This window comes from Alosa alosa, chromosome 10, assembly GCF_017589495.1.
Source record: "Alosa alosa isolate M-15738 ecotype Scorff River chromosome 10, AALO_Geno_1.1, whole genome shotgun sequence".
NCBI classification, from domain to species: domain Eukaryota; kingdom Metazoa; phylum Chordata; class Actinopteri; order Clupeiformes; family Clupeidae; genus Alosa; species Alosa alosa.
This window is the reverse complement of record NC_063198.1, coordinates 13,498,612-13,508,416: the sequence shown is the minus strand read 5'-3', so window position 1 is coordinate 13,508,416 and position 9,805 is coordinate 13,498,612. Positions and strand designations below refer to the sequence as shown.

Below are 9,805 nucleotides of genomic sequence, written 5' to 3'. Positions count from 1 at the left end.
AGCACTCCATGAAATTATATCATAGTGGCTGTGTTGTTTAGATAGTTAATCTAGCTAGTTATCTTGGTCATTGTAATGTATCTTTTTTTCCAAGACAGTCTGTGCTTTACCCATATCTGAGAATGTATGATGTGATAATATTTGTCTTATGTAGCCTAATAGGGAATATGTGTTGTCAGTCTTATATCAAGAAAAAATAACTCACGTCTCATGATTTTTTTTCTTTATATTTTTGTCTTAATGTCACTAGGAAGCATGCCGGTAGAAATATGGCTATATTCATATGTGTAGGTGATTGTCTGGAATCTGGCAATATGAGAACCATTATGGTGGGATAGGCCTATCTGGCTAAACAATTTACAAAAATGTTTGTACTGACATAAATCGTTTACATGAGAATAGGCCTACATTATAATTTTGGCCCAAAGTTGGAGACCATGTAGAACCTTGTTGCAATTTCAAAACCAGACTACTCAGGAACCGCTTGTTGTAGGCCTACTGATGCTATAGTCGTCACATAAGTTCATTGTTAATTTTCTTGCGAACCATTTATCACAGCAATTTGGCGCTAATATCATTGGAAAGCTTAGATTCCAGCCGTTTACGTGATATCTGCGTATGATATGCTATCTGTGTGACAGGTACTCCGCAATTTTAGTTTAACCTGGACTTGAGCAGCTGGCACGTTTGTGATGAATAGTTTAATAATTCCACTGCACAAGTGGTTTCATTTCAAAGATTCTACCGCGCTGCTATTCCACCAATCCAAATAGCCTACCAGAAATATGGGCATTCTAGAACATCTTGAAGATCTGAGCTGAGTGCTTGCTTTGACTGGCTTGAGCCTGTGCGTGAAGGGTGCGCAACTGTAGGCCTACGTTTGGTCAGTGCTTTCTTTCTTTTATTCCACTTTCGGGTCTGTCAGTCACAGTGAAAACCGGGGACTTTTCCGGGGACAGGTCACCGAAACCGGGGACGTCTGGTCACCCTATTAAAAGGACACAACAAATTAAGAACAAAAGTTAATTTAATAGCTTACTACTATGGTGGATTTTCATGATTTAAGGGGATGTAATCATGGGTTTCATAAGTGTTAATATTATTGCATGGGTTTTCATGTTTTAGAAGAATGTAGTCATGAGTGTCATAAGTCTTAATGCAACTGCATTTGCTGTGAGCAGGTTGAGGTCATTGTATCCTGTGTAGGCCAGACCAACTGTCAGAGGAGTGGGATGAGGGGAAAAGTAATGGGGGTACCAGGAAAGCATCTCCTCCATACATGGTCAAGGGAAGGGGGGTGTTATCAAGCTGGTGAGGAATGGACAGGACACGGATGAGGTCATTGTGCCTCATGAGTTAGGGCCTGTCCAGCTACAGAATCAGATAAGAAGGCCTTAACTCTTAACTCTAAACTTGAAGGAACCAGGAACATTTAGGGTTATACTATTTTACATATGTTACCTATGCATTACATAGGTTTGCATAGTTTTATGCATGATGGAAAGATAGTTTCCACCAATGTAAGCGACCCTGCGTGGTACTGATTGGCGAAGGGTGTTGTTGGAGAGGACGTGAGAGGGTGGCACGTCTCAAGGGCCGAGGGGTATAAAATATAGTGTATAGCCATCCGTAGGCAGATCTTGTCGGGAGCCCCAGCTGATGACATCTCCTCCCTATTGCTTTGATGGTTGGGCTGTACTGCAATATGGAGAATAAAGGTCTTCAGAAAATCTTCTGTCTACATTGTCTCCTTCTGACGCCTTGTTCCAGAGTGCTAAATTACTAAATAGTCAAGTGGTAATTGTTAATTGGACAATTGGATTCGGAAGTGGACATTTTCCATGACACTACTCATACCAAAATAAGTCTCGTGAAACATGATTGTAGTTAAAGACATTGTTTATATAAAAATATATGAAGTCAACTACAAAATGTGATATAAGTCCTTGAAAATGGAGGACAGTAAAAACTTCATAAAAGTTAACTACAGCCGTAAGCTACAACATAAAAACTGGCACATACAAAAATCAACAAAATGTCAGTCACAGACAAACCTGAGTACACTTGTGTTACCAGTAATTAATCATAATGTCAGTAACCAGAAATGTGTTACCAGTAATTAATCATAATGTCAGTAACCACATATTTATGATATGAGAATGGTAACACATTGAAAGTCGTTGTTTAGTTGGCATATTGGCATTGTAACAAAAGTAGGTAGGCTATAGGCTACAGAATTGTGAAATGATATCCTACACATGCATAAAGGACAGCCTAGCCTAAATATTAATTAAGAATTCTTAAGTAAAATGAGCATACTGGCTATCGATCATAGAGAAAAGTGTGACATTCCCAAAACCCACAAATAAATAAATAACATGTAGACTTCAGCAGATGTAGACCTCAAGTGCTAAACGAACCATTAGAATTGATTGAAAGAAAAGTGCCACGTAAGTTAAAGTGAGTAGCCTCACCAAGTCCATATACTCTGAACAAAAAGAATGGAATCACAGAACAATAAATGTACCTGAAGTAATAAAACTTCTTTAAAAAGTGTTTAAAAGTTTAAGCCTTCAGTAGGCCTAGCCCACCAGATAGACACAGGCCACCTTCACTGCACAAACTCAAAATAAAGAATTCAGATCCAGCTTTTAACATGACCATACTTGGGAATGACCCTCTTGTGGCCAAACTGTGCTAGTTCAGTCTGGGATTTGCTGACGTTCTCCTCCCACTCATAGCAGTGGTTCACTCGTGCACAGCTCAGATGACATTCCAGCTCCCCCCTGTACTCCGTGTAGTATTCTATTAGGGTTGAAATGGTGTCAAACTCGATGTGGCATCCCTGCAAGAAGAGGTGAAAGCAAGGTCATTGGTCTTTTTAAGGAAAAGAATAGCACAATAACACATATTGATCAAAATGAAAAGAACAGCAATGTAATGCTGCATGAGTAATTGATCTAATCAGCACCCACTTCCAGCAGATATCTGCCTTTGGAGGTGTTCTTGATGACACGAACGGCCAGGCCGGAGGGGAAACGGATGATGAGGGTGCCACGACTTGGTTTCTTGGGATGGGGACACAGCAGGTAGGCCCCGAGCACATCCTCCGCAAGCAGGGCAGAGCTGCTGTCACTGACGATCAGAAGAGAACATGGCTTCAGTCAGGACCAACTGTTTGAAACATGCAAAGCTCCAATAACAGCATACCCTCCCAGGCCCAGTTCCCACCAGTTTTATCCTAGAGAAGGGTGAACAGTGAACCCTGGCATTGACACAGGAAAACCACTTGCTTTAAAACACATTTTATAAAGGGTATGTTTTTTTTTTTTCTGACACTCTTTATTGGTTAAATATGGGTAAAACTCCCATTTAGTAAGGTATCTGCAAAAAATGTGCCTTTTTGGCAGGTACTCCACCATTGCTCACTTAATTTATCAACTACACCAAGGTTCCGCCAATATTAGATATAAAATCTTTGACACACATTGTTGACAACTTCTTGCCACTAGATATGTAAGACTCTACATACTGCCACCTGTTTTACTTTTTTGTATCATGACAGAAGACTCATCAGTTCAGTTATACAGGCCTTATGTTATGAAAGTTAAAAAATATGGGACATTCGTAGGAAAATGTTAAAATGGGAGGACAACACAATTATAACATGAGAATCCCAGAGAAAAAAAAAAAAACAGGAGTACTGACAGATCTGAATCAGATGTGCTAAGGTAAAAGTGACTTGTAGGCCATCTATCTTTTTTGTGGGCGGTGGTAGTGTAGTGGTTAAGGAGCTGGGCTAGCGTGCAGTAGCCTGAAAGTTGTCGGTTCAATTCCCGGCTTCCACCGTTGTGCCCTTGAGCAAGGCACTTAACCCCAAGTTGCTCTGGGGACAATGTGATCCCTTGTAATATAGCTGACATATGTAAGTCACTTTGGTCAAAAAGTGTCTGCTAAATGTAATGTAATGTAATCTACCACCTGGATTTGTACATTTTAGGGTAAAGATCAGGTGTGTGTGGGCATCACAGCACAGCACAGGTCCCATATTTGAATTTCACATACGTTTCATGCTTATTCCAGCACTCCTATGGTGGTCATTTCACAATGTCAAAGAGTGGCTCCACAACATTGTTGTGCTTTCTAATGCCATTCATTTTGGATGGAGAGACCCCACATGCCAGATAATATCTCCCACTGCAGACTTGTCATGAACAGTGTTGGGAGACATCTTCAGGGATATCTGGATGTCCTGCATTGTTTACAGGACTCACAAGACTGTTTGGAGGTGAGCGGGGGGGAGAGAGAGAGAGAGAGAGAGAGAGAGAGAGAGAGAGAGAGAGAGAGAGAGAGAGAGAGAGAGAGAGAGAGAGAGAGAGAGATGAATCCCTAGAGAGGCAACTTACCTAGAGAGCCCAGCCGAGCACCACACCGCTTGAGCCAACGCTTCTTCGGACTCGGCCAGACTTGGGGTACGCTGCACTGGACCATCTTGTTCCTCCTTTCCTGTTTCACACACACAAATAGAGCATTCCTGAAACCCCCAGAGGCTCCTAGTCTTACCATGTTTATTTACTTTTGAGGACATTTTCCAAACATATTTCAGCGAGAGGGAAATGAAGCAAAACTTTGCTTTAGTAAATAACCAATTATTTGGCTACTCAAAATCCCTGTAAATCCACAAAATCTAAAAGCAGTGTAATACCTGTGACTTGAGTGGCCTTGAGTGTCCAAAAAAGAAACAGATACAAAAAAAAATGACCATCTGTGATCAGTCCATCACCCACACCATGGAGTGCTCCATCACCTGGGTGCCCGACTCTGAACTGAATGTCTACGTTACCTAATAAAATCTTTCACCCTGGACAGCATTCGCCACACCCCAGCCCCACCTTTCGTGTGGTTCATCCGCTCCTGTAGCTGCCTCTGTTTGAGTGGCGTGTAGGTGAAGGAGCGGTAGGCCCCGGAGCTCAGGCCCTTGTTGCGGATGGCCGCCTTGCGCACTAGCGTGGGCGAGGTGATGGGGCCTTCATCTGGGCTGCTGCTCTGTGGCCGCTTCTGCTGCTGCTGTGGCTCCGGTGTGCTGGACTTGGACGGGGTCTAAAATAAATGATTTCTTATTTAAAAAAAAAAAAACATCTAAAAATGTTCTGTTTACTGAGATCCAATACCATAAACCACACACCAATATTAATTATTATTGAACGACATATTACAAGATGGTAAAACCCTACTGATACTAACTGCATAGCTGCTTCATACAAAGGCAAGACCTGTCCACAGTACATAAATATCGTAACACCCCCAATTATCACCACTTTTGTTCAGAAATTCTAAAACAACGATGTTTTTTAACACTTCAAAATAACATTTGTTAAATTAACCTTACATTTTTTAGTAGCTATAGGTGTGTAGATTTGAACAAAATCTGGTTTGGTTCTTAACGGGAGCATTACTGCCTGAAATATTCGATTTTGTTTACCACGCTCGGAGTTATAGTGCTGGCCAGATGCTCGCCTATTTACACCGTTTCAACGGCACATGAACGGTTAGACCGAGAATTCTCGTCGTGAAATTAAAATTCCACTGGAGCTCCAAGCGGTTGTGTACACGCAGCCTTACAACACTGTTTACACCTCTTTGAGTCACGGTAAAATGTCATTTTTGGTACATAGCTAATTTAGATACACCTATGGTGTGGGTGGTTGCGTTTCTTTAGGAGTCCGCTGTCTTGGTTTGTATAGAAATGGATATTAAGTGACACATACACGCAAGACGGTGGAAATACGGGACCGACGGTAATAGGGGGAGTTCCGATATACCTTTTGTTAAAGAAATCAGCTGCCCTCTAATCTTATCACAGATAACGTGTGGCAGGATACAGGAAACACAAGCCGAGTGGTACAGGCTGGTAGAGTGAAGCCAATCTACATGGTACAAGAGTGAACATTGGATAGAAGCCCACATTAAGGTAAGAGGACAAGAGTTTAGGTGGCGTAGTTTCTAAGAATAGGAGCAGGGAATAGAGTTAAAGAAAGAGACAGCGATACAAACACTGTAGACAACCAAAAGGAAAACCAGAAAGAATCCCAATAATGTCTGCACTCCAAAGACTTTCTGGTGTCTCCTCATCTGTAACTTTCAGCAGCAGTGGTTTTCTTTGGAGTGCAGACTGACATTATTATTGGTACATTGGAAACTGAGACGAGTCGACCTACCCCACAAAAAGATGTCAACAAAAGAGTGCAGTGTAACAGAATGAGAACAGAAATGACCAAAACAGACACGGATATGGCCATCACTCTCAGTACAGTCAAAACTAAAAGGACATCGAACAAACTTGGAGAAACATTTTTGAACAGCAGAAGAATAACAATAGTTGACCATCATTCAACATCATTCACAAAATGAAATGCACAATAGCAGCTTCCCACATGAAAAGAATATAAAAGAGGTGTAGACCATAAACTGTAGGCCATAATAATGGTGACGTCCTCTTCCCTGTAAAGTGACACTTCACAAAACAAAGACGACAAAAGCCTAAGCAGATTGACTGTCAACTGAAAGTCCCCCCTCACTCCCTCATGCAGACATCAAGCCATGTGATCTGACCTTGGCCCCTGGGAAGAGTCCCAGGAAAGGGGCTCGTCTGAAGGAGACCAGGGCGCTAACGCTGAGGGGGAAGCCCTGGTTGAGGAGAGAGGGCACACGTGTTAGCTTCTTCCCCTCAGACGACTCGTCCTGAGCCTCCTCCGGGTGGCACTCCAAGTAGAAGAGCTGGAAGCACCGGCACAGCAGCAGGTTCAGGAACTGTGCCTGGACCGTCCATAAAGAAGGAGTGAGAGAGAAACAAACAAACAAATCACACTGGCTCAGTCTTTAGACAGTGTTCAGATTTCCTTTTTTAAAGAACAATAAGACTGCTTGGACAGACTCATGCTCATGAAAAAAGATGGTGTCAGATAAAGAATATCAGAACGAGCGATTTGAAACAATCAATTCACCGCTGCTTTTTTCATTATAATGCATTTTTTCAAAACAATGCTTGTGATGTGGCTCATATAATTTCCATTCAACAATGGGGGGCAGCCGTGGCCTACTGGTTAGCACTTCGGACCTGTAACCGGAGGGTTGCCGGTTCGAACTCCGACCAGTAGGCACGGCCTAACCCCTCACTGCTCCCCGAGCGCCGCTGTTGGTGCAGGCAGCTCACTGCGCCGGAATTAGTGTGTGCTTCACCTCACTGTGTGTACACTGTGTGCTGTGTCTGTTTCACTAATTCACGGATTGGGATGAATGCAGAGACCAAATTTCCCTCACGGGATCAAAAGAGTATATATACTTATACCATAACCCCTGATTTTCTTTTAATGAAAACATCTCCCACGTGCCCCCACGATGTGTGTGCTAATGCAAGAACCAGACTGGAGGTGTGCCACATACCGCTCTGGCGTGTCTGGCCTTGAAAAGGTGGCAGTAGAGCTGGGTGTCACTGCTGCCTGGGTTGTGGGAAACGAAGGCGAACTGGGAGTCGGACGGCCGAGCGGTGGACAGGGAGATCCTCCGCAACGCATGGGCCATGAGGAGTGTCTGAGGACAAGGCAGAACACAGAGGGCGTTTCATTTGATGTTCTCCAAAGCTCTAATCAAGAACCACTGTATCTGGACATATGCCACAGTGTGACAATTGATCATTTGGTGGTGTGTCTTAGATCTCCTTACTGTAGCTTACCTCAATGGCACTTTGAATAATGTTATGAATAATGTTATACAATTAAAAAGATTGTCAGCTGGTAAGTTAAGGTCCTGAAATTTTCTACATGGAAAAGCAATCATGTCTTGTTGCATGAATGCATGTAGCGGAGGATCAGGGAGTGGTACAATTTCATATGCACTGTTGCACAGTCAGTATTTAATTTCATAAACTGAAAACCGCAAACAGAAAAGTAACTACTAATTTGACCTTTAAAAACATTCCAAAAAAAGTGTTTTGATGGCTTGTTATGAAGCCACAACTTTCTATGAAGTTCTTACCGTCTCATCCTCATCATATATTTTCACTCCTTTGATTGAGAACTTCAGCGAGACTGGCCTCCTTTTCTTGCAGTTCTGCACACAAACACACATTAAAAGAGCACATGTAGTCTGCAGCAAACATCTCTTTTTTATTTTTGGCTCTGTTGTCCACTACAAACTGCTGACACACAAGCACTCACCCTGAGAGCCTTCAGCTGTATGTGCAGCTGTTGAATCTGCTCATCCAAGCAATGATCATCCACAGGAAACGAGCCCACATACTATGTACATGAGAAACGAATGTCAACACAAAAAAAGCATACATCTTTCTGTTTGTGGGACCACATATGAATTTGCTGCTCAGTATGGCCAACCTAAATATCCACTACTGGCATCTGTGCCTCTGTGAGAAGCCAAAATGTCACCTAACCTGTAACAGCCTACCTCGGCAGACCTGGTGACTGTGCCGTCCTCCCTGGTTGGTCCGTCACACATGATGATTGTTGCTTTGATTCACCTTTCTTTCGCTAGCTCTCAATGTTCTGTCGAGAACATATAGGCATTATGTGATTGAGTGTAAGTACAAAGTGAAAGTGAGCACACAATCTCTGAGCAAGTACAGCCGACCCACACTTTTGCATTCTGCTCTGCACTGTTGAACAGTGAGTGGGCTGTGTGGTTACATGCACCGGCGAGAAGTCGGCGAAAGGTACCGTAGGCTATCTCCAGTCCTCACAAACACCCACCAAGTAATTGCTTTACTGTGACTACTTGACACTGTCTGATACGCTTTTAAACCCATACTCGTTTCCAATGATTGAAAGATGAGATAAATTCGGTCAAATTGGCGAAAACTTCCTACAACACCATTGAGGAATGTTGACACAGCCCTATCTTCCCAAGTCAACACTATAACCAAGTAGGCCTAGCAAAAATATATATATAAAATACAAAACCAAACATTTATCAAAAACAATAAAAGCAATTATGAAGGCATTATGGACAAAGTGCCCATTAAGACTTAAGATAAACTTTACATAAGCGATCTTTGATATACACACGCACCTCAGGAGGTTTCCACGCCAAATTCTCCCGTTGCGCCGTCGTTCATACAGTTCTACAAGCATAACATAAATACTTTCTTGACCTGCATGAAAATTACTCGCAGTCGGTAGCTTACCACATAAGATGTCTGCTTTCTATCAAATGCGGTATAATATTTTTCCACTTACCGTGACGGTGAATACCACACTGAGGGGTCGTATTCCCAGACGAAAGTGCACCTATTTCGAAAGTCTGAAATGACTCACCTTATCAGCACCGTCTCCGCCCAACATGTGCGCCCATTGGAAATTTAGTCTTCGACAGTCACTGCGTGGGCTATCCATTAATTCGGAATATTGGCCTTTATAAGTAATTCTGATTGAAAGGTTATATCATTCCGTTTTCCTGTCTCTGTCGAGAGGAATGGGACACTTGAAAACAATTTGAACTATGTGGGCTATTTTATGCAGCCTATTTCTCTTACAACATGTAGCGGCAAGTAGGAGAATTAGAAACGTGTGTTGTCATCAAATAGGCGCGTGCGCAATTCATATTTGACCACAAACATTACTCTATTATGTTGTGCTATGTAGTCTGGTGCAGGGGTTCCCAAACTTTTCCACGACAAAGCCCACCAAATACCACTAGGTTCTAGCCAAAGACCCCCTTGATGTTTTATTAATTAAACCCATCGACAATACTACGGCAAATGTAAAAATACATTAAGCTAATCTAATAATTATTT

General features: G+C 42.4%; 1 protein-coding gene across 4 annotated transcripts; it reads right to left on the bottom strand.

Annotated features, from left to right (window-relative positions):
- Positions 1–1,904: 1,904 nt before the first annotated feature.
- On the bottom strand, positions 1,905–9,560 carry sh2d5 (SH2 domain containing 5). 4 transcript variants are annotated; one of them, XM_048254768.1, is made up of 11 exons: positions 9,327–9,560; positions 9,082–9,133; positions 8,461–8,558; positions 8,217–8,297; positions 8,035–8,109; positions 7,444–7,590; positions 6,613–6,816; positions 4,893–5,100; positions 4,407–4,506; positions 2,976–3,135; positions 1,905–2,845 (listed from the first exon to the last, which is right to left on the bottom strand). In XM_048254768.1, the coding sequence occupies exons 3-11, from the start codon at positions 8,509–8,511 to the stop codon at positions 2,639–2,641; spliced, it is 1,233 nt and encodes a 410-aa protein (XP_048110725.1). In that variant the 5' UTR covers positions 8,512–8,558; positions 9,082–9,133; positions 9,327–9,560; the 3' UTR covers positions 1,905–2,638. The 4 variants fall into 4 exon arrangements, with proteins under 4 accessions (XP_048110725.1, XP_048110724.1, XP_048110727.1 ...); XM_048254767.1 differs by lacking the exon at positions 9,327–9,560 and adding an exon at positions 9,249–9,324; XM_048254770.1 differs by lacking the exon at positions 9,082–9,133.
- Between the last annotated feature and the right edge of the window lie 245 nt (positions 9,561–9,805).